Raw genomic sequence first — 23,263 nt, 5'->3', positions numbered from 1 at the left:
GCTATCACTATTATAAATTACTAATTATTAACCTGTGGCCTTGTGCTTGGTAATGCAGTGCCGTTGTCGAGCCACAGAGTAAGATATCATGGTTATTTCCTGTATGAACTGGCACACGTTCAAAGAGCATTGCATTTCCTGCTTTATTTCTGGTGGTGTTTCTGCAGGCTATAGTACACGTATAAATACTAAAATGCTGCGCCATGAAAATAGTGAGGACTTTATACAATTTATCGTTTATTATTGCTTGTTGGGGCCAATAAGGCCCGGCGTGGCCACCAAAATCGATCTCTTGCTTTGGCCATGTTTGGAGAAAACAAGGCTAAACTGCACCAAGGACTGTCGTATACAACACAGTGAAATCAGCTCTACAGTGATCTTTGCTGTATGTTAACTACATTGCCAACAGATGTTGTTGGCTTAAGTATGCCAGTGAATGCTGCTCATGACAACAGAGGTTTGTGGTTTTCAGAGCACAGACTCAGCATGTGCGAAAAAGCGTGCTAAGCATAAAGAGAACAAAAGAAAAAAGAAAAATAAAGAGCTTATATTCAGCTAAATGTCATGCACACTACATAAGAGATACATACCAGTCAGATTATTTTATGAGGAAAGTTTTGCAATTTTTTTTCTTTCAGGCCTCTCCACGGCAGTGCTAGAAACCTCAATTAAAATGAAATATCTGTCCTCACAACTGGCTACACATTAATGTCCCCTTGCCAAGAACATCCCACTGATAATGCAGCCACAGAACTTATGACATTAGCAGCAAGACTACCCCACTGAAAATCATTTTTTTTTCTTTTTGTAGCTTCCTTTGCATAGTGAAAAAGTTCCAACTCAGTTCCAGCTAACGCAAAAAAAAAGGTTTCGCATATTTTTTTAAATTAAGGTCTATTTTGACACACTGGTTTTACATTTTAAATGTTTGTGGGCTGTGTAGCCCATTTCCAACAAACCATACCATGGTGCAGCAATCACAACAACTAGAAACTAGAAAAAAGGTGTCTCAAGATGTAATCAAGACAATAGATGCACAAGAATAAACAAGATAGTAAGTCATTTTATAATAGGTAACAAGATGTACAATGTACAACAAAAACAGAATCTTGGTTCTTGCAGAAAAGTGCATAAAATAGGCAGTGAGAGTCCAGCTGAGAGATGATAACATGATGGACTACCAACCAAGGCAATGTAGTCGTATACCCGAGTCACACAGGCAGATGCATTACAGGCTGAAGAGCCAACCCACTTAAAGAAGGTCGTAGAAGTAGTCCAAGCCCTGGCCAAGCTCCCAGATGGCCAGACCAGTGCCAAGAGATTCAGCTAGCTTCACTCGCTCGTTGATCGAGTGAAGGGTAGGGTAGAAGACTGTTCGCTTCCCATCTTGCAACCTAAAGCAATGATGCCAGAAATGAATCATGACAGAGGAACGTTGGCATCGGACATAACAGGCTGTAGAGTAAATTTCAATCTAGCTTAAATCATGGATAACTAAAATGAAAAACAATTAAGAATGAGGGAAGAGAGTTTATTGCACTAGGAAAGGCAGAGATTCTGGCCCGTGCTAGTATGCCCTAGTTTGCACACTCCCCACAGGGGTAGGAGGAGAGGGTAAGAAACAGAATGATTAAAGACGATGATGAGGACAACAAGGAATTCATACGATATATACAACTACCATAAGCATGTAAGATGGTGGTTTTCTTAAAGGAGTACTGAGACATTTATGAAGTTGTAGAAACTCTTGTACACACTTATTGCATGTAAAATGATGACACTTAGCGAACACAAAAGTTGGGAAACATAAGATATGTTAACTTGATACGAAAGGTAATGTTGAAACGTTGGACCCATCAACATAATAGGCACCAGGTGCAAGGATGAGTTTGGACCGGTGGCACCTTCCCGCGGCAGCGTGGCGAATGTAACGGCATGTGACGGCCATATCAGGCACAGCAGGTGCAGCCACCGGCTACATGATGATGATGATGATGATATGTGGTGCAAGGGCCAGGTATGGCCAAAGAGCGCCATGACAAATGGTAATGTTATCGATGAACTGCAGATGGCCTGGACAATGAATTCCTTATGCTAGATGTGACATGGCTGTAAAAGGGCCTAAAACCTGTTGCTGTAAATGGCGTAAAATATATATCGGTACTAAAATACTGACACTGACTAGCTAGTGATGTGGGCTATGGCAATTGGGTTTCGTTAAAAACATGATGCAGCAAAACATAACAGTGACACTAACGCTTCAAGAGAGCCCTTGAATACAAGGGTTGTTAATCGTGTGCTAAAAATCACCTGGCCATATGATTTTCAGAATGTCTGTTTCAGCTAAAGACTCTAAGACTAATTTCAGGTTAAAAAGCGGTTCACTGCTGAGAAAAAATGCGGGTGAAGAGGTATATTTTCGCAATATGCAGAAGGCAAATACGCTTTCCTCTCTGCTTTTATTGCAGGGCATTGAATAAGAACATGGAGGACTGCGAGATTATAGCAGCACTTACTACAAGTCAGAGGATCCCCCCCCCCCACCAAGTCAAGAGGTAAGGATGAGTACTGTAAGTGTGTCCTATTCTTAATTGGCAAACAAGTACATCCTTGTCCCGTGCTGTTTTCTCACTTATCCAGTTTTGCAGTGCTCGTTCTATCATGTGTAGCTTATTCAATGCTTGGGTATCCCATTCTCTTTGCCAATGATTCCTCACTTTACAGTGTAGAAAAGGCTTGGATGGGGAAAAGGCAGGGATGGGGACATTTCGATCTTTGTCGCTAAAACTCACTGACGTAGCGTTTTCGTAAGTAGCTATATTGCCTTTATACCTTTTTGGCCAGGTACATAGCACAAGACAATCACTTTGTTGCACATATATGCGGAGCACAACAAGCTGTACAGTTAATTCAAAATGGAGTTGTATTTTCGTAGACTAATTAGGGCTCTCATGACTCTCAATGAGTCTGTGAAGACAACAGCCCTAGCAATATTTGCGAACATTATGTTCTGAATAGCCAAGAGTATAGCGTATGCTTCCGCTGGAAAGATACTCGTTTGTGGATTTAGTGCTCCAGATGTTGAAAATGAGTGTTCGAGAGCTGCATAACCAACACCAGCAGACTTCGAAGCATCTGTGAAAAATTCAGCACAGGAATACTTCTCCTGAAGTTCAAGAAAATGTGAATATATATGTGCCTCAGGTGCTCATTTCGATATTTCTATGAAAGAGGTGTCACACTGAACAGACTGCCACTCCCAAGGCAGTCGAAGCTGAATAGGAGCCATTAGGACATTCTCTAAAAGAGGGGACCCTGTTTTTTCTGAGAGTGCTTCCAACCGAAGGGACAGAGGAGGCCGGATGGCTGGACGGTTACGGAACAGCCTGGCAGTGGACAAGTCACGAATAGTAAAACGACATGGATGCTGAATATCTGATTTAATTTTCAGGGTGCAAGAGAAAGTTCAATATGTCCTTTGTATATGTGGAGACCATTCGTTGGATTCAATGTACAGGCTTTCTACAGGACTAGTCCTGAAAGCACCTGTAGCAAGAAGGATACCCAAGTGGTGCAGCCACCAGCTGCGTTGGTTGATTATGTTCCATCGTTTCTTCTGTTTTGCGTTGCCGAAATACCATATGGAACCAAATCCAAACAAACATGCTGCGTTTTTGGGTACACGAACAGTTACTCACACATGACTGAAGCTGGTGAAGCCGCTCAGTTTAATCAGTTTTCGTCATGGCCTCACCAGCTAGAACAGTGCAAAGCCTGGATATGTGAAGTCTGTAGGCAACGGTATACACATCTCCAGCTCTGCTTATCCTTTGTCTAGTTATTCTAACGTACCTAAAGGAGCTGTTCATTCACAAGAACTTTGTGTTCCATTTAAATTGTGTCTTCCTCGCCGCAGGTGTGATGGCTCCCGAGCTTCATCATGCAATGAAGTGTTTTTCCTTCCTGCCCGAGTTTTGACACCGAAGGTGAACTCACGAATTTGTAGTCGCCATTTTGTCATCCTCTCAGTGGCTCAGTTTTCTTATGTAGGGTTTATTTTCTGTCCCCGCGCTACCTGGCTTTGGCAGTGTCTGGTACACAATTCTGTGTGCTCTGCATCGACGGCAAACACCAACGCAGCGGCATGTTCGTACTCGCCGTCAATGCTGGCCTTATACGTGCACCAGCAGCCGCCACCGATTCTCATTGTGTCAAGCTGTGTGGAACAGATGAAGTCTGAACATTGGGCTAGATTTTAAGACATTAGATTTGGTGAAACACTTCAAAAAGAAAAAAGACAGAGCAGGAACATGGCGACATACATGCTATCAGTGAAGCAGTGCCAAAAACAAAAAAAAGGAGACCTACACCTCCCTTGGTCAGCGATTTTCGCACTGCTTCACCCTTCTACCTGAATAAATACACGATAATGTAAACATGCACAGTAAAAAATCAGCAAAATAACTGTTGGAGTTGCATGTCACAGCTTGCAGCAGTGAGCTTTGCGCAGTGAATTTACATTGCAATATGCACTCGTTTTCTGCTTCATATACTACTTGATGTCATGAATGTGACCTGCCTTGTACAAGCGGAGGTCTTTCTCAAGAGCAGATGCATGAAAATGTGCTTTCAGGTATTTCACGCCTTACAAACCGCAGTGTGAAATCACTGGAAGCGCCCTGAGCACCTTCGCCCAGTCGTCTGCATCACATGCCAGTACTCTTACTGCTGCCACTTTGCAGCACTGTTCACTAGCACGCTGTTTAGCATGCTGGTGTCCCAGTGCTGGCCCGCCCCGCCCAGTGCCTATTAAGGCATCATGAAACAAAGCAAAGCTTGCTGACATTGTGTAAGTAGCAATAAGGTTAAGCACAGTGATGTTGCTAATGAAAAAATAAACAGAAGTGCTACGTGTTTTTTTGGCTGCACTAGCATATGGCAGCCACAGCGATTGCGGGGAAGTGGCAAGCCAATGTGTCATGACGTCATGGTGCGCCCACCTCGTCAGTACTGAAACTGGTTCGTAGAAACAAGTGTTGTAAATTATTTAGGGCATTCCGAGCCTTTCCAGTATTTTTTCCAAGGCTCAGAGTGGTTGGACCTTCATTTACTGCAAAAGAGTGTGTCAAATCAAAAATCTCATGTCAGCACTCCTTCAAAGCTGCGAGTCTGGTCCAGCGATGCGCAATACAGACCAGCTTCCATAAATGTGTCGTCATGTCATAAGCCTACAATGGCATCTTTCATACAGTTTGCCTGCTGATATACACTAGCAAAAGATCATGCTCTGCAGCTCTGGGGAACCCTTCTGTGTTTATGTAAGCAAAAGAGGTCCATGTACATGGTGATGCGCTGCCACTGAGCGTATTTACCCATGCCCTTTGGTTAAACAGGGGGCTTTTCAGACTTGTAACAGACGAATCGATGTGAAGAACTGACTATATAAAAGCTATTATGGCACTAAACTTTTCTCTCGTCTCGGGGGAATACGTGCAAGAGGAATAGCACATACTGTACACAGGAACAGAGACAAAAGAAGACGTGGAAGGACAGACACAGCAATACCAAATTAACCAGTGCTGCTGCGTTTGATGCATATTAATAGGCTAGACTGTGGAAATGAATAATACAAGTTCTCCAGGTCAACTGAGAACACTTTTAGGTTCTTTGTTGGCAGTAACCTTCACAAATTCTAAAACTTCATCAGTTTTTTCACTACAAAGGGATCACAGATTGCAAGAAGATTGAGCTTATCCTGAACGAATAAGGTGACCCGTCCTTGTCAAGTGCGAATTTCATAAATAATAATCATAGATCAGGCTTGTGCACTTTGGCACTAAAGATGATGTCCAAGCTATTCTGTACACTTTTCGACTCGAAGAACTTGGATTATTCTCGTTTTTAATCTTGCCTAATAAAGTACATTGAAAGCAGTATTGATTAATGTGGTAGTGCTTTGAGTGTCTTCTCATATTTTTCTATCCCTGTTCCTAGGAAACACATAATAAGCACCACCCTCATTTTTTTTCTTCCTTTTCTTTCCCTTGTTTCTGACTTTCATTATGTTAAACTTGAGAAGAGCTTGTTGTTAGGCTAGCTTGTACATGTTGTTATGAATGAAAACAGCGCAAGAAAGAGGACAAGAAAGAAAGACCTACAAAACACTGATTTGCACACAGCACAATTTATCAAGGGCTGAGGTACTGGGCCAGGGAAGCTAAGAAGCCGCCACAACAAACAGGTGGGAGGACTTGTAGGTGAATGGTTTCGAAGTCCACGCAGAAACCGAAATATAGGAACATTAGACAGTTATAGTATAATGTATGCAACTATAGCGTACCCTACACACTATAGTACAGCGTACACTAAGCAGTGCACATTTATTACAGTATTAGTTGGCCTGCAAGATCTTCCGATCTCAGAGGCCATGTGGCGTTGTCAAGGCTACCTCCCGACTTCAGCGATAGGTGGGCGGTGACATCTCGAATGTTTCTCTCGTTAGGCTTCGACTTGTTCTAAACGAGAAGCAACCTCGCAAACTCCACAAGGTTATTGATGACACTCTGTCGTTGAAGTGGCCTGACACTGAGCAAAAACCGTTTACAGTCATTTGCTAAGAACGAAGTGAATTTTACAAAAGCAATGCCAAATTCAATTCGAAGCAGGCAGCTGGGACCACAGCCATGTTTTAGGTAAACTGCTAAAAGCATGCAAAGATGGCAATGCTAAATCTGAGAAATAGCGTGCATACGCTATATGCTATGGGTCATTTAGCATACTGCACATGCGCAGTGACGACCCGCTATTTTATAGCGTACACTATGGTAAAGCGTACGCAAAACTAAAACTATCTATTAGGGGCCACTTTGTCACTCAAAAACCTGGTGAATGTTGAAGAGTGCGACAGTGAGCAACGGGAAAGAATTTTAAACGTGATAGCGTTAAGGACTCCGTGTCGCAGAAAATCCGCCGTCGGATGTCGTTTTGTCAAAAAGATTTTCAAACCACCCATACCCAGGCCTTGCTCGTGGCGCAAGTAGGTTACTGAACTAATTGAATTTCTCAAGCTAAAATACATAGAAAAGTCGTAAGGTACAACTTAAACACAACCTACAGACATGATAGCATCTGATTGTAATTTGGCCATACAAGAAAACATAATCCTGCTACGCGAAAGCTCAAAGAAACCCCTTTTCCAGCATTTCTACCATTCACAGGCCTGCCACGGTGGACGCCATTTGCACATGCCAGCACACCAGTATCTCGGGGCCACGGAGCGGCGTGCCCGGTTCTTTGCAATACCTCCAGCTGGTGCTCATCTCCACTACATCGTGGCCCACGCAAGATTACGCATTCCTACCAGAAAGCTCGCCCCTGTGCATAGCCCTGCGTGGCCAGCGTTTGACGGTAAACATTACGGTTACATATGCTCCCATTGCCGGGAAGTGTGAGAAGCAGTCAAGGATTTTTGAATACTATCGTGTTTCACTCTTAAAGGCGGAGCTTAAGTGTCCTTCAAATTCTTAAGAAAGGGAGTGGGGTGATGGATATGAGGGGGGGTGGGTATGCGCATAAAAGGTGGCAAGAACGAAGTTGATGGATAATTATGGACATAGAGAGAGCGTCCCATCACTGCCTGATCTATCAACACCAGACGACCACAGCCAATCACCTAGCTGACGCTCCCCTACTCCATCATAACACGTGCTGTTTAATTGCTGCGGAGAGCCCATCCTAACCAAACGTCTCGGTAGTTTTCAGAATAGACGAGTGTCGGGAGACACAACACTTTCAAATCTCTCGGAGCTACTGGTGTTTATTTTACTGCAAACTACGGATGCCGTAATTTTCACAAAGGAAGCAGCCCTGCTTCGGACTGTCTGCCTCATCAATTCCAGAGTGTGATCAAACAACAATATGTGTCATGTGATGACTACAATACCATTATCGCAAGTTGCTTCTAAACATCTCTTTAAACGAGTTGGACAGCAGGTCACCGAAAGTGAAACTTGCATCATATGATACTACTGAAGTTCTGGTGCACAGCTTCTTTCCTGTATTTTTAAATCTAGAATAATTTAACATGTCCACAACGCCGGAAGTGCGATTGAGTGAAAGGAGACTTGCAAAATAGTGCCCGCCCTCTTCCGTACGTAGCCTTGGCCGTACCACTCACTAGATCTGGCTGGGAAACAATGGCTATCTCCACTTTTACCTGTGCTGCAACCAAGTCTGAACTGCAAACAAGACACACGATGGTGCACTGTCTTGATTCCGTTTGGCCCCGTTTCTAGCGCTGTTCGTTTTTCCAAGTCATGTAAAAGGTTGGTCATTGACATACAGGTACATTATTACATTATATAGGTTTATCAATTTGTAAACGAAATTAAGCTTTTTAATATATTGTTACGGGTAGTATTCACTAAACAGTAAACGGCTAGCACTTAGCTAGTCAAGACTGCACAGGGCACACAGGTTCTAGTAGGTCTTTCAATCCGACAGGAGAGACTCTGACCCAACCCCACTACAATGTCTTTGTCTTTGCCACTGTTCGTGACATTATCCCCGGCCAGTGAACCACCGTCCCGGTGCTGGTTACGGTCAAAATGGGTTACCACAGTTGTAATGCTTGAGGTGGGAAACATGTATGAAGTCACTTCATGGTGTGACCGTCGATGAAGCGGATGCCATGGGAGTTATCTCATAGATGACAGGAGTCACCTGGCGCAGCATGCGGTAGGGCCCATGGTATAGCGACGTTACCTTTTCACAGAGGCCAACATGACGAGATGGTAGCCAGAGAAGGACGAGAGAGCCCGGTGGAAAATCAGAATCCTGGTGTCAACGATTGTAAATGGACTTTTGTGCGGTCTGCAATGATGAGAGCCGAACGCAGGCTGCAAGTGCACGCCTGATGGCATCTTGCACACAGGAAGTCGTGGACATGGACGCCGGATCAGAAGGGAGCAAGGTGTCAAAGGATAGTAAGGGATGGTGGCCAAAGAGAAGATAGAAGGGTGAGTAGCCGGCAGTGTCATGACGCAATGAGTTGTATGCAAATGTGACAAACGGAAGGGCAATGTCCCAATTGTGGTGATCATCAGAAACATGCATGGAAAGCATGTCGGTCAGTGTACAGTTGAGGTGTTCAGTGAGTCCATTGGTTTGAGGGCAATATGAAGAGGTGAATTTGTAATGAGTAGCTCACGATCGAAGTAGATCATCCACCACATGAGACAGGAAGTACTGACCACGATCTGTGAGTAGGTGACGTGGAGCACCATGTTGGAGGATGACGTCGTACAGTAGGAAGTCTGCTGGCACAGCTGGTTGGCAACGCTTGAGCAAGTGCATATCGTGTGGTATAATCTGTAGTGACTGCAATCCATTTGTTGTCTTTCGTCGAAAGTGGCCAAGCAAGTCCAGGCCCACTCGATGAAATGGCTCAATTGGAATGTCAATTGGCTGAAGGAGACCAGCAGGTTGAGTCGCAGGTTTCTTGCGGTGATGACACAGGTCACAAGATGTTACGTAGTGGCGAACAGAACAATAAAGGCCCTTCCAGAAGAAACGTCATTGTATGCGATCATAAGTTCTGGAGACGCCTAAGTGCCCAGAAGTTGGGGCATCGTGAATCTGGACGAGGAAATCTCTTCGTAGGAAATGCGGGACAACTAGCAGGACTCCTGCATTGTCGGGGTGCACATTGCGGCGGTAAAGAACATTATTCTGAAGCAAGAACATGTTGAGTGAGGAATGGAGGGTGCGGGATTGCAGACGGTCAGTAAGAGAGAGCAACGATGGATCTCTATGTTGTTCTTTGGCGACATGGATGAAGTCTGTAATTGCTAAGATGTAGGTGTCGGGGTCTGTTTCAGTGGAATTGAATCGTTCAATGGGCTGACGGGATAGGCAGCCGGTGTCCATGTGTAACTTGCCAGATTTATACACAACCGAGAACATGTACTCCTGTAATAGTAATGGCCAACGCTGAGCCTCCCTGTGGGGTCTCTAAGTGTTAGGAGCCAGCAGAGCCCATGATGGTCTGTTATGACCATGAAAGGCAGTCCATATATAGGTACGGACAGAATTTTGCGACAGACCAGATGAGAGCTAGGCACCCCTGCTCAGTAATAGCGTAATTCTTTTCTGACTGTGACAGGAGGCGACTAGCATACACTATCACATAGTTAGCTCCATTCTGTGTTTGGACGAGGATATCACCTATGCCATGGCCGCTTGCATCAGCGCGAAGCTCTATTTTAGCAGCTGCGTCAAAGTGAGCCAGCACAGGTGGTGATGTGAGGGCAGAAATCAGCGATGCAAAGAAAGTCGCTTGGTCCGTGCCCCAAGAAAACGTCACATCCTTCTTGAGGAGGTCCATGAGGGGTCGAGCAATGTCTGCGAAGTTGTGAACAAAGCGGTGAAAGTAGGAGCAGAGCCCAAGAAAGCTGCATACTTCATGTGTGGACTGTGGAAGTGGGAACTCGCGGATGGCACAGGGTTTGTCAGCTTCAGGTTGGACACCAGTAGCATCAATTAAGTGTCCAAGTAATTTGGTCTGGTGGTGCCCAAGGGTGCACTTAGAGGAATTGAGCTGGAGGCCAGCCCATCGAAATATGCAGAGAATGGTCAACAGACGAGGGAGGTGGCTTTCAAAGCTGGGCAAGAAAAACGATGACGTTGTCCAAATAACAGAAACAAATAGACTCCTTAAGACCGTGTAGAAAGGCATGACCTTAAATTGGTAGAGGCCGTCGGGTGTGATAAAGCGGTCTTCTCGCAGTCGTGGTCGATGGCACTTTGCCAGTATCCCAAGTGGAGATCTAGCGATAAGAAATATCAGGCATCATGGAGGCAGTTGAGTGCATCATCAATTCGAAAGAGAGGATACACATCCTCCTTCGTTAACCGACTGAGATGATGATAATCGACACAAAACCGCCAGCTGTTGTCCTCCTTTTTCCCAAGCACCACAGGGGATGCCCAAGGGCTGGGGAAAAGCTCTATCACATCTTTGTCAAGTATTTTCTTTACCTTCTTTTGGATGACTTGGCACTCAGAGTGAGACACTCGGTAAGGGTGCTTGTGAAGGGCGCTGGCATCTCCAGCGTCAATGAGGTGGGCCACATGTGTGCGGCCTAGTGGACTGTTCTCAACATGAAATATGTCAAGGTAAGAAAATAGGACCGCACAGAGTGCTTCACTTTGAGAAGGTAAGAGGTCAGGGGATACCATTTTGTTCAGAAGTGCCTCGGTTGGCGTCGGTATGAAAGCTTGGGGCACGGTCTCATCGTCAGCAGCAAATGCAGGAACTGTACATTCTTCCAGCGGTGACAGTTCGGCTAGTGAAATTCCTTGAGAAAAAATATGGGTGGAAGTAGAAAAGTTGAGGACTGGAAGCATCATTCTGTTGTTGGTAACAACCATTATGGTGTGAGGAAGTGTAAGGTTGCGTGAGAGGATCAGATCTGTGAGGGCAGCCACCACAGGGACCATCAGGGACTGGGGGAATGATGACAGAAGGACGTAGGTAGCAGCATGAGCAGGTAGTCGTAGAAACTCCACAGAATGTAGGCGAGTGTTACATGTTGCGGCATCATCAGGACACAATGGCAGTTCGAGCTGCAAAATGCCAGTAAAACAATCTATGAGGGCAGAGTGGGCGGTCAAGAAGTCGATACCAAGAATGACATCATGTGGGCAAGCGTCGAAAACAGCGAAGAGAACTGAAGTGTGGTGGCTGGCAAAAGTAATGCGGGCAGTGCACATACAAAGAAGCGGTGCTCGGGTGCCGTCAGCTACTAGCACAGTAGGAGAGACGGCAGGTTTCAGCACTTTCTGTAGGTGTCGTCGGAGCGTAGAACTCATAACAGATATGTGGGCGCCAGTATCAATGAGAGCAGTCACGGTAACGCCATCGACGAGAACACCGAGCAAATTGCGTCTTGAAGTAGGGATCAATAGAGGTTTTTCGGTCCTTGTCGTCAATGCAGCCTCACCTCCCGGAGCTGCACTGGCTAGTTTCCCGGGTGATGGCCAGAGTAAGCGGGGGAGGGAGAACAACGGCGTTGAGGAGAGTGCGACTGGCGACTCTGAGGTGACAATGATCGGCTAGACCAGTGTCCTACAGCGGCAATATCGGCGTACGTCGGTGCACAGCGCGAAGATAGACAGTGACGTTGACGGGCCGGAAGGTGGTCATTGAGAAGAGATGTGCTAGAAGACGGGCCATGATCTTGGCGGCTATCATCGAGGAAGCTTGGTCGGTAATACCGACGATTGCGGCAGTGGCATGAAATGTGGCCGACGCGAGAGCAAAAAAAAACAGATTGGTCGATCGGCTGGCGTCTTCCACTCAGATAGGTTTTTGCAGCGGGGTGTGAACTGGGGAGCGGAAGGGGCAGCAGTAATATTGGGGCGGTGTAGTGTTCAGTGTGAGGGCCAGAAGTGCAAATGGGCTGAGGTGCGTGACAGGTGGCTTGTCGAATGCCCATATTCACAAACTCTTGACGGACGAGGGCTTGAATGAGGGATATTGTCACCAAACGGTTGTGAGCAGGTGCCTGATAAGTGGCTGGAGCCATGGCTTTGAGCTCCTGGCAAACAATTCTGGTTAGGTTGTTAGGCGTCAAGAACGAAGGGGGCGTCATGGGATCTTCGCATAAGGATGTCACAGCTGTGTTCAGGAGTCTGGTAAGGCGGTGAGTAATGTGCCTGCTGTTTGCTTGTTCAAACCAACGGCATTCTGTTATGATGGAGTCCACCGTGCTGCAGTGCTTACACATGAGTATGTTGAAGGCATCGTCAGCTATGCCTTTCAACGTGTGGACAACCTTGTCCGCCTCTGGAATGTCTTTGACAATTGGGCGGCACAAGGCTAGCACGTCTTGGATATATGTGACGTATGATTCCGTTGACGTCTGAGCTCTTGCTGCGAGTTGGTGCCGGGCTGTCATTGTAGTACGACTGATCGGCCAAACAATTCGCAAATCTTCTCCTTGTATACATCCCAACTTGTCAGTTCTTGTTTGTGCGTGTTAATGACACACGAGCTGTGCCCCGTAGGCAGAAAATGACGTTGGCAAGCATTAGCGTCTCATCCCACCTGTGGTGCATGCTGACGCACCCGCACAATAGGAGCCAATCGTCAACATCATTGTTGTCTGTCCCGCAAAATGTGTCGGGGTTAAGGGGATGCGAAAGAACCATGGTTGCCAGAGCTGTGGGCACAAGCTGCGATTACGGCGTACTGTTTTTGGCCATGGAGGTGGGAGAAACGTGGCGTCTGCTCCGGAGATCTAGAGCCAGGAGGAATAGAGCCCGTAACCTACACCAAAAAGATGTTGTGGGGAGTATTCACTCAACAGTAAACGGCTAGCACTTAGCTAGTCAAGACTGCACATGGCACACAGGTTTTAGCAGGTCTTTCAGTACAACAGGAGAGACTCTGACTTAGCCCCACTACGTCTTTGTCTTCGCCACTGTTCGTGCCAATATTATCATTTTTAAATATAGCGTAAGGGTGATAGCATAATTTGATGCAAAGTGGCTACACGCCTTAGCGACGAAAAATTTTTGTCAGAGGTTAAGCAAAGTGTTTTGTTGTCGGTGAAATAAATTTTGATATAAATTTCTGGCTATATCACTGCGTGCTTAGAATCCATGAAGCTTGACAAATTGAACAGCACCTGCGATGTGTCAAGGCACCATACACTTCCATACAAGCGAATGCTCCCAATCTCTATGGATCCCCATTTCAGCTCATGCAATGTTTCTTGTGATCAAATATGATCAGTTCAGCACTCACATTATACCAAAATACATAGTGATGCTGGTGATTAGGGAGAGAAGAGGCCGGTGCCATCAGCAGGCTGAAAGCGTGGACTATGAACTCAAAGTACAGTAAAATATCATTATAATGAAGTTTAAGGGGGAGAAGTATACTTTGTTACACCCATTACCTCGTTATATCTATTATTAGATGTACTGCAATAGGAATCCTTATTGGTGCTTTCAAGATTAATTTTGCTTACTTGGTCATATTCTTTATTTTCTAACATATCCCGTTTCATATTGGGCTGTATATTATCCCACCTGTCCAAGGTCCCCGTAACCCTTTTCACGGGCAAGAAGAATATGAACAGCCCATCACTGGGCTTTGTGGAGAAGTAGTTGCAGAAGAAGGCAAAAAGTCGCACATGAATTCCTATTTGCTCTTACATTTCATGACACATACGTATTGAACAGTCCCATCAAGGAGGCAAACTCGGCAAACCTAACGGACTTCTTGTGTCTGTTTTATGTGACAAGCTGGCCAGCAAGTGGACACTAAGACCTTAACAAATCTTCCAACACTAAAGCATAAGACAGATGAGTGGCGGAGCTCCATTATGAACAGCAGCCATTACTTATTCCATTGTGGACAACAGCAGACAGCAGAACACCTACATTGAGAGTTAAAATGGCCCTTCCTGTAAATATTTCTTGCTAGTAAAAATTCCTACATGCTAATGTTCTTTCCTAACACTCAAGAAACATTGCACGCAAAATAACTCCCTCAGTAGAACTTGCTCTTGAGCTGGTCAGTTCATATTTAAAGGAATAACCGTAACACCAACACAATAGACACTGTCCTGTCACTTCTCTTGTGTCTGCGATATTAACACTATGGTTATTCCATTAAAAAATAACCAATGCCTCACCTCAGAATGGCTATAAGCTAGAGCAGCTTGCATGTAGAGTAAAACAGCGACTCACTTGTACTCAAAGTAGTGCTCCGAGGCTTCATCGTCCCAGTTTATCACTGGCTTCTTGCTTTTCGAAAGCTCTTGAATTAGCCTGTAAAATAGTCACACATGAGTCAAGTGAGCAGACTCGCAATACATCAAGAAGCACAAGTAATTAACCTAGCCACTTAAGATGTGAAAATTTAAGTCAAGGCAAGGATATTAGCTTAATATGTGTCATGCATAATGGTGACTCATCCAAGCATTGTCTAAGAGAGGGTTTCACAACATATGCGGGCCGCACGCAGCTCTCGAGCAAATTTTCTGCAGCCCGTAGCAAAACTTGGATTTCTATGGTGCGTGCTGGTCCTGCAATCGGAGCATAGCTATGTGATTAAAAAAAAAAGAAAAAAAAAGAAATGTGAACTTTGTCGCCAAAATAACGTGAACTGTGTCAGGTAATATAAAACGAAAATGGTGTGGGAGCATAGGATTCCTTGTTGGGAGTAGATAAAGGCACATAACCGCTGAAGATATTCATCAAGTTACCAATACCCAGAACATATTATTTGCACAGCAGCGATTGAAACGAACCTTTGCATTTCCAATATGTTCTGATTGAATGACTGCAGATGTAGTGCTAGCGAACACATGCATTTATTTAGTGTGTTTGCCTTACTTTTTAGCCTTGACAAATATTTGCAAGCATTGGGCCAAGCTGGGAGTGAGCGTTGGCCAAGGCGATTTGTATCTATAACATTGACCATCATCATCATCATCACTGCTTAACGCTTTCATAGAAAAATAAAGATGAGTTGGATCGCATACGGCAAACATTGTCAGCTCCTTACTGGAAGCTTACAATTATCATTGAAAAGGAAGATGTACAATCAGTGGATTTTACCGGTGCTGACATATGGGGCAGAGGCTGGGAGACTGACAAAGAAGCTTGAGAACAAGTTAAGGACAGCGCAAAGAGCGATGGAACGAAGAATGCTAGGCATGATGTTAAGAGACGGTAAGAGAGTGGTTTGGCTCAGAGAGCAAACAAATATAGCCAATATTCTAATTGACATTAGTAGAAAAAAATGGAGCTGCGCAGGTCACGAAATGTGCAGGTTAGATAACCATTGGACCGTTAGGGTTACAGAATGGGTACCAAGTAAAGGGAAGCGCAGTTGAAGACGGCAGAAGACTAAGTGGGGCGATGAAATTCGGAAATTCGTGGACGCTAGTTGGAATCGGGTGGTGCAGGACAGGGGTAATTGGAGACTGCAGGGAGAGGCCTTCGTCCTGCAGTGGACATAATATAGGCTGATGATGATGAGTAGAAATAAAATGCTGCTCTTCGTCGACACATCTTTGAGGAGTTTGTAATGAAGTAACTATGGCTAAGCAGGCTGATTTCATGACACGATGCTAAGCTGACTCACATCGATATTAGGATCAGACGCAGCGATATCTTGTACAGTCCAATCGTGAAAGCCGCAATATCTTTTATCTCTATCATACTTTACTGAAACATAAATAGCCTCATTATCGATAATTCATAGCACCACATGTTTTCCGACTCACACATAAACGTATGCTGAAGAAAGCTTCAGCGCGTGTTGAGAACCTTTCAGCAGAATTCCAACAGCCGTTCATGCCATTCGAAGATTGGAAACAGAGTAAACCCTGTTTTGTGGCCCGTTCTCAGTGAAGCTTAAAAACTTCTGACTACATAATGCAGCTAGAGCTGCATTTGCCTGCACTGTTCACTGGAGCTAAAAGGTGTGCAGAGGGAGCAGCCCTTCCTTCGGTTTTATAAGAACCCTGCTAAAAGCAAGTACAAAAACATAGCTAACAATAACAACGCCTTTAAACTGGTGTCTCCTTTTGGAAGCACATGTGCGTGTGTGAGCATACGCTTTCTGGAATGACTGACCAAAAGCCACCTTCAGGAATCAAGGAGCAACGTGACATTGCAAGACTTGCTGAGGACAGCAATGAATGACACTAAACAGACTATTTCCACAAGCTTAGCAAGCAAAAGATGCAAAGTTTTTCACTAAAGTGCTGCCCAAGTGGCTTCAAGAGAAGTTTATTCTGGCCCTAGCTAGGTCCGAGTTGTATAGCGCCACTTTAATATGTATCTGTCGCAAATGTGAGATGTCTAGCACTGCCACATCATCACATATGTGTCGAAGTAGTGGCACCTATTTCATCTGTTTGAAAGCAATACTAGTGCAGGCCAGAAATTCATCTCGGACCAGGAAAAACTTGTCTTCAACTGCAAGGCTTTTCTTTTAAACAACTCGTATGGGTTTCCTTTGTAGCAATTGCTACGAACAGGTGGATGTCCGATTTTCCCTTTATTAATTACTTCTCTCCACCTTGCGGGTTTCTGCATAACTATTACGTCAAACTCTTGCCTTTGCTTCGAGTTGTCGACAAACTCGACTTCGCCCTGCCATCTGCTGGCTGCCTGGTTAACTCAGATGGTAGCTACCCATGGTGATGATGGTTACTACCCATGATGATGACGATTTCTTTCAGGTGGGTCAGCTTGGAGGTGACGTCTATGTGAAGCAGAGGTCAAAGAGGTGTGTTGCCTCCGCTGGCGGGCCTTAAAGGTCCGCACACCCAGCATCGGCTGAGCCTCCAGGATCCCACTTTCCCCAAACATGGCTAAGCCACGCATGGCTACATGCGGGAGGGTCCAACCCTCATGTGCTCGGGTACGTGGTGTCACAACACACCAAACGCATGCTGACACAGACGTCCCTGCACAGCATGCCCAAGAAATGCCCGTGAGTATGAGTCAGTGCACATGGGTGAGTATGCCAACCTATGGGCCTTCCGTCATGCCTAACAGAACGACAAAGCTATAAAACCGAAACACGGCAGCACAATGACTACACCCCACGTTCAATTAGCTCATGTAGCATGATACTCACTGGCTTCCTAGGATTGGTCCACCACCAACACTTGTGTATGAATAACCATAAAAGTTGAGGCCGAGAAGTATCTTTGCACGCTGAACATCTTTTTCCGGAGCCAGCAGCTCCACGCACTTGCGTACCCATTCGATAGGACTTGTCGGCCCAGGTCTGGAACGTAAATTTACATTGCGTAACATTTCATTCACTAACCCACTCAGCCAAGGTACACTTTGCACTCGGGGTGCCTCAATGCCTACATACTGTGAACAGGTCCTGCTAGCCCCCTATGAATGAACCAAATCCATCCTACAACATTTCCAGAATCAGTTTTATAGTTGACTCACTCAATAAAATAAAGATACATTCTGCTCTAAAAATGGCCTCTGGTGTGCAAAGAAAGACACTCTTGGTAAATTGCCTGCTTAGGAACTGCAGCTTTTGGCCCTCACTGTAGATGTGATGAAATAGCAGTACAAAAATAAGGCAGATCATAGGCACTCTAAACATAATTAATTAACATGCTAAAAATGCAGTACAGGTAGCAACAAATGCTTTCAAATGTCAAATCTCAGCTGATTTGAGTGGTAACCTTGCACAGAGGCTGAGCAAGTATTTTGAACCAAATTTGGCAGTCTGACATCATACATTAGAAAAATTTTGCATGCAATGCTCCTTTCTTGGCACTTCAGCAACGAAGCTGCTCATGTGCTTCATCGAGATGGAATGTAATGTTTATACCTTTGTGGGCTAGAGTAGTCATAGGTCATCAGGCTAAATGCAGTCACGTGGTTCACTAAGTTGTCAAAGTCCTTCTTCGAAAACATCCCTGGTATGTCCCTGAAAAGCACAAAAACAATGAGCATGAGTAATGACTTGCAATAAAAGTATCATAGCAATGAACATGTGAGCAGGAGTATAGAATTAAAAGAATATGCCCTCACCCTTGGTACACTGCAGGGGGAATGACAAGAATCAGATGCAAATTTTCAGTCTGCAGCTCCTTGGCCAAATGCTGAACAAGCTTTGTCATTTCACTATAATGAGAGAATGTGAAACACTTTTTAGCTACAATGATGCATAAAGAATTTGATATTTACCAACAAAACAACGTTTTTCTAATACTGCAACATGTGCCAACAATTTCACAATGTTCACACTAGAAAGGACAACAAATAACCATAGTCATAATACATAATGCACCTTTTTTTCAAAGTTTATCAAATGCTCCTGCCACAAAGGACCCCATAAGCCTTAAAGAAGTGCTGAAGAATTCCTGCGCCTTGGCTAGGGGAGTAAGGTCAAAAGGTGTGCCAATTCACCTTATGATGTACTCTAATTCCTGCAGATTACAGCCTCATGTGTCGATACATTGGAGGTGTTCAATGTTTATGTTTGTACAACACATAGATCACAACTTTACCGTTATACAATGTTTATTTGTATGGACTCCAGCACACACAAGCTATTCCAAAATGTAAATATACACTGTGAGACATCAACGGAATGATGTCACAATGATGAAGGTGACATTTATCGAGGGAAGAATGGTGAGAAGAGGTGTACTGCCAAGAGAGTGTTATTTGCCTCTTTAATTCCAGCATCTGTGGCCAAACAAAAACTGGAATGTGTGTGCATGTGCCTTTGCGGTAACGTGCTCTCGGATGGACGCGCAGCGTGACACGATGCATGCGGGAATCGTCTGAAAGAACTAACTGGCATCGTGACAAGAGAAGTATGCTTGCACTTGTGGCTGAATAGTTAAAGCATTGGCTTCTGTGCAAGAAGACGGAGGTTCAATCTCACCTTTAGGCACATACCTCTTTTATTATTATTATCTTTTTTTGCGTTGGCTATTCGGCAAGACATCAATAGTAGCACCCAGCAGCAGCGATCAAAAGTTTGCGTTGAAAGCTCCACTTTAAAAACCTTCTTTTGTCATTCGGCCATTGCCATGGGCAATGCATGTTTCTGACTACAAGTTTTGGAAGAACTTTTGGAAGTTTTGGAAGTTTTGGAAGAGTCAGCAACTGCCCACAAGAATATCTTGTTGACCTTTTCCCTGATGGTGCATGGCCACACAAGCTCCGAAAAGTCCTTTGTATGCAAAAAATGGCTGCACTTGTGTAGTGATGGCAAAGACTGCTAGAGCTGTGAATACCAGTGTACTAACACAGTTTTACATTATAGGTAAGAAAGACTGTTCATCACTCAATAACTATCCGATATCTATTTCAATTAAATCCGCTTCCAGGACTGCAGAATTTACGCCAGGACTGGCTTCAAAAAGTACTATTTGCCACCCTGTGGGAATGTTCCCAATCCAAGCTCTTGGCTAGCTCGTCTTGGCTGGCTATGGGTTCTCCTTCCCCTTCCACAGTCCTGATTTCGCTCTTGCTGTTGTGCTGGCTAAGTGGGCAGAAGTTTCCACAACCCTTCGATAGTGGAGGTAAGTATTCTAACTATGGTTTAGGTCAACGATGCATGTCTGTCCTTCGCACACAGTAACATTACAGACAATACAGTTAAGAAGCTTTCTTTCCCTTTCATTTTTTTTTTCGTCACAAGGAGATGAGCCAGAGCTGATGATGAGGCAAAGTGAAACAGCGACAGACTTACGCGGTCATGTGTCCACCGAACTGTGACCACAATTCCAGGACGTATCCATCAAAGCCACTCTTTTCGGCGACATCTACCAATGTCTTTGCCATCGCACTCATCTTCTTCTTTGATGCGGCTACTTTCGTAAGCAGTTGGGGTGTCCACTTTTCGAACAAAATCCGAGGAACTGAGAGAGCGAGAAATCAATTCCCAGAAACAGATTACAAAGTGTGGCAAAGTGTTCCCATTTAAACATGCAATTCAACACAACCGATTTAAGCTCCAAATACACAACTGCTTTGACTGAACAAGAACGAACCTCGTTTTTGACTCTGCACCGATTTCTTCTTTGATTGGGTTACTCACCCATCTTCACTGCTTCTCCAGCAGATTTTACGTCTTGAATCCAGCCGACGTCAACGTCATGCTGTCCGGCGACCGCAAAGCCTGTCGACGTCTCTTGAGAAAGCTCGAGCTGCAGCCAAACTGGAGAAACATAGCTGAACTTGGAGCCGAATATTTTAGCGATGTCGTAACCACGGTTGTTCCACTGCAGATTAAGAAGCGCAGTCACGAGCAGCACAACTGGCGTATCTCACCGCATTTTTTGTTCATTCATAAAGGAGGTGCAGCGAACAGCTGATTTGTTTGGTACTCACAGGCGTAACGTAGCCAAGCACTGAACCCGCGAACCGCCTAGCTTTCGTTTTCGTGTTGCAGTAGGAGCGGTGATGCTTCAACACATCGCTGACTTTGAAAGCTTCCTTCACTAAATCACGCTCGAAAACGTCTTCAGAGCTGGGGTCTAACGGCTCTACGGTCTGCAATATAGGTGCACGAAACGAAAGGATTAATCAGGAGTGCCACGCAGACATATCGTTGCAGTCGCAAAACGGCGCTTCAGCTGGGCCGCTCAAAAGATTCAATGTGTAAGCACTTACCTTAGATGATTTCTTTTTGTCCGATGGAGATATAGTTCCATGAGCAGCGCTTAAAACTAGAGACAATGCCAGGAATAAAGATACAGTGCAAGTAGACATTCTTGAAACCGAAAAAACCCGCTGCCACTAGCGTGTACTGGCAGGGTTGCCAGATGGCTCCAACAAAATATGGCCAAATAATATCAAAATGGAACCTAAAATAGCCAGACCCAAATTTCTTGTGAACAAAAAGTCGCCAAAAACATAGCCAACACGTTTGATGATGTTCTGCAGGTGCCCTATACATAGTATGCACGTACGTCAGTCAACGATACTCCACGACTTTTGGTTTACGGCAGCGCCATCTTGAGGAAACTATAGGGCGTATAGGGCTATGCGCGCGCCTATTGATAAGGTACCCCAAGATGGCGAAAGCAGAGGACAGCAGCGGATGTGACGTCACGCGCATACTATGTATAGATCGCGTAAATAGTGTCGAAATTTCACCACGTATTTCAGGTTCCGAAGTTACCCCCGCTCACGTGCCCCCGCTGCATGCATGGCTGCATGCAACCAGCACAACCATGGCACAACAGTGGCCTCAAGATCTGCGTAAAGAATTCTAGTGAGAGTTCCAACTCAGACGTGGATCAACTCAGACGTGGATGTGGATTCAGACACCACTTTTGTTACAATGAACCGAGGTATTTCTTTTCTTATTTACTCATGACGTTGTTGCTATTTACTGAGCCTCGTTCTTAGTTCACAGAACCTTCACGCATTTTCCTCGTGGGAAGCTGAAGTTGTGACTGCAATTCGCCTTTGAGTGGGAACAAACAGAACGACCTGCTGGCCCATAACAGAAGAGGTGAATTAAAGTTTATGGTTTTAATTGCCACCTAGCTGGATTGCGGTGCTGGTAATAATCCAGGTGATATTGGTGTCGAAGAAGTATAACGGCGCAATATTTAAACAGGCATGCGATGGCAAGATTCGTGCAATATTTATTTATTCGGTATTTATTCGGTATACCTACATCGCCTGTACGGCATTATCGTAGGGGGGTTAAAATACAGGTGGTCACAATGGAAACATATTCACCAACATCAAAAGAATACATCAGTAAATAGAACATAGTTTAAGCACTGAAATTCGCAAAAGCGGAATAGAAACTAACAAAGTACAAAACAAAGTGAGTGACAAAGTAACTAACTAACAAAACAGAAAAAAAAATTGCGTATGTGCAGAGATGAATAACAGAACAATCAAAGAATATGACTCTCAATAGCATTTTCAAAACTAGAAGCTGCCATCACTTCATTAGGGAGCTCATTCCAATCGCTAATCGTGTTAGGAAAAAATGAATACTTAAACACATTGGTACGGCACTGATAAGCTCTAATTTTGTTAGCGTGGTCTCTCCTAGATGAAACGTAATGCGGCTCCTTGATGAACAGTGTTTTGTCGATACCAGTTTTACTTTTATATATATTGTAAAGGAATTTCAATCTTAGGATTTTCCTGCGTGAAGAAAGAGTTTTCCAACCCAACCCTTCCCTTATTCTGGATCCTCTGGTAGTAAAATTATAATTTCCTGTTACGAAGCGTGCTGCTTGCTTTTGGACGCGTTCTATTTTTTCTGTGAGGTTTTTAGTGTATGGATCCCAGATAACGCATGCATATTCTAGAATAGGCCTGATGTTTGTTAAATACAAGGTTGCCTTCAGCGATGAAGGAGAATGCTTAAAATTTCGTCGGAAAAAGTGAAGAAGACGGTAAGCTTTCGCGCTAATTGAGTTAACATGATTAGTCCAGTCAAGCGTTTCAGAAAACGTAACTCCGAGGTACTGAACATCCTTAGCGGTACTGAGTGCAATATTATTTAGGCAATAGGAACTGGGGAATTTGTTCTTTTTCTTTGTAAACTGCACATGGTAGCATTTACCAGTATTCAGAGTCATCTGCCACCGCTTGCACCAAATAGAAACTTTTTCAAGGTCGTCCTGTAAGACAGACATATCGGCATAACTTTTCACTGCACGATACATGACGCAGTCGTCGGCATACAGTCTAACTGTTGAATTAAGGCCTA

At 44.6% G+C, this 23,263-nt stretch overlaps 1 protein-coding gene across 1 annotated transcript; it reads right to left on the bottom strand.

The window, feature by feature from the left end:
- Positions 1-1,045: 1,045 nt before the first annotated feature.
- Positions 1,046-21,451, bottom strand: LOC126537609 (chitinase domain-containing protein 1). Its single transcript, XM_050184760.3, has 9 exons — positions 21,193-21,451; positions 20,911-21,072; positions 20,618-20,801; positions 20,270-20,438; positions 18,595-18,687; positions 18,392-18,490; positions 17,669-17,821; positions 14,761-14,841; positions 1,046-1,394 (listed from the first exon to the last, which is right to left on the bottom strand). Exons 1-9 carry the CDS (start codon positions 21,289-21,291, stop codon positions 1,253-1,255), a joined length of 1,182 nt encoding a protein of 393 aa, XP_050040717.1. The 5' UTR covers positions 21,292-21,451; the 3' UTR covers positions 1,046-1,252.
- Positions 21,452-23,263: the final 1,812 nt, after the last annotated feature.

Source organism: Dermacentor andersoni, chromosome 4, assembly GCF_023375885.2.
Source record: "Dermacentor andersoni chromosome 4, qqDerAnde1_hic_scaffold, whole genome shotgun sequence".
Classification (NCBI taxonomy): domain Eukaryota; kingdom Metazoa; phylum Arthropoda; class Arachnida; order Ixodida; family Ixodidae; genus Dermacentor; species Dermacentor andersoni.
The sequence above is the reverse complement of the archived record's forward strand: the minus strand, read 5'-3'. Positions and strand labels throughout refer to the sequence as shown.

Bases quoted from the DNA above. Each gene is read 5' to 3' on its own strand.
- LOC126537609 (XM_050184760.3), bottom strand. From the start codon at position 21,291: ATGTCTACTTGCACTGTATCTTTATTCCTGGCATTGTCTCTAGTTTTA. The intron at 14,842-17,668 runs GTGAGTATCATG...ACTATTTTACAG, and splicing joins GGACCAATCCTAGGAAGCCA to GCTAATTCAAGAGCTTTCGA. The intron at 1,395-14,760 runs GTGAGTCGCTGT...TCATTGCTTTAG, and splicing joins GAGCACTACTTTGAGTACAA to GTTGCAAGATGGGAAGCGAA.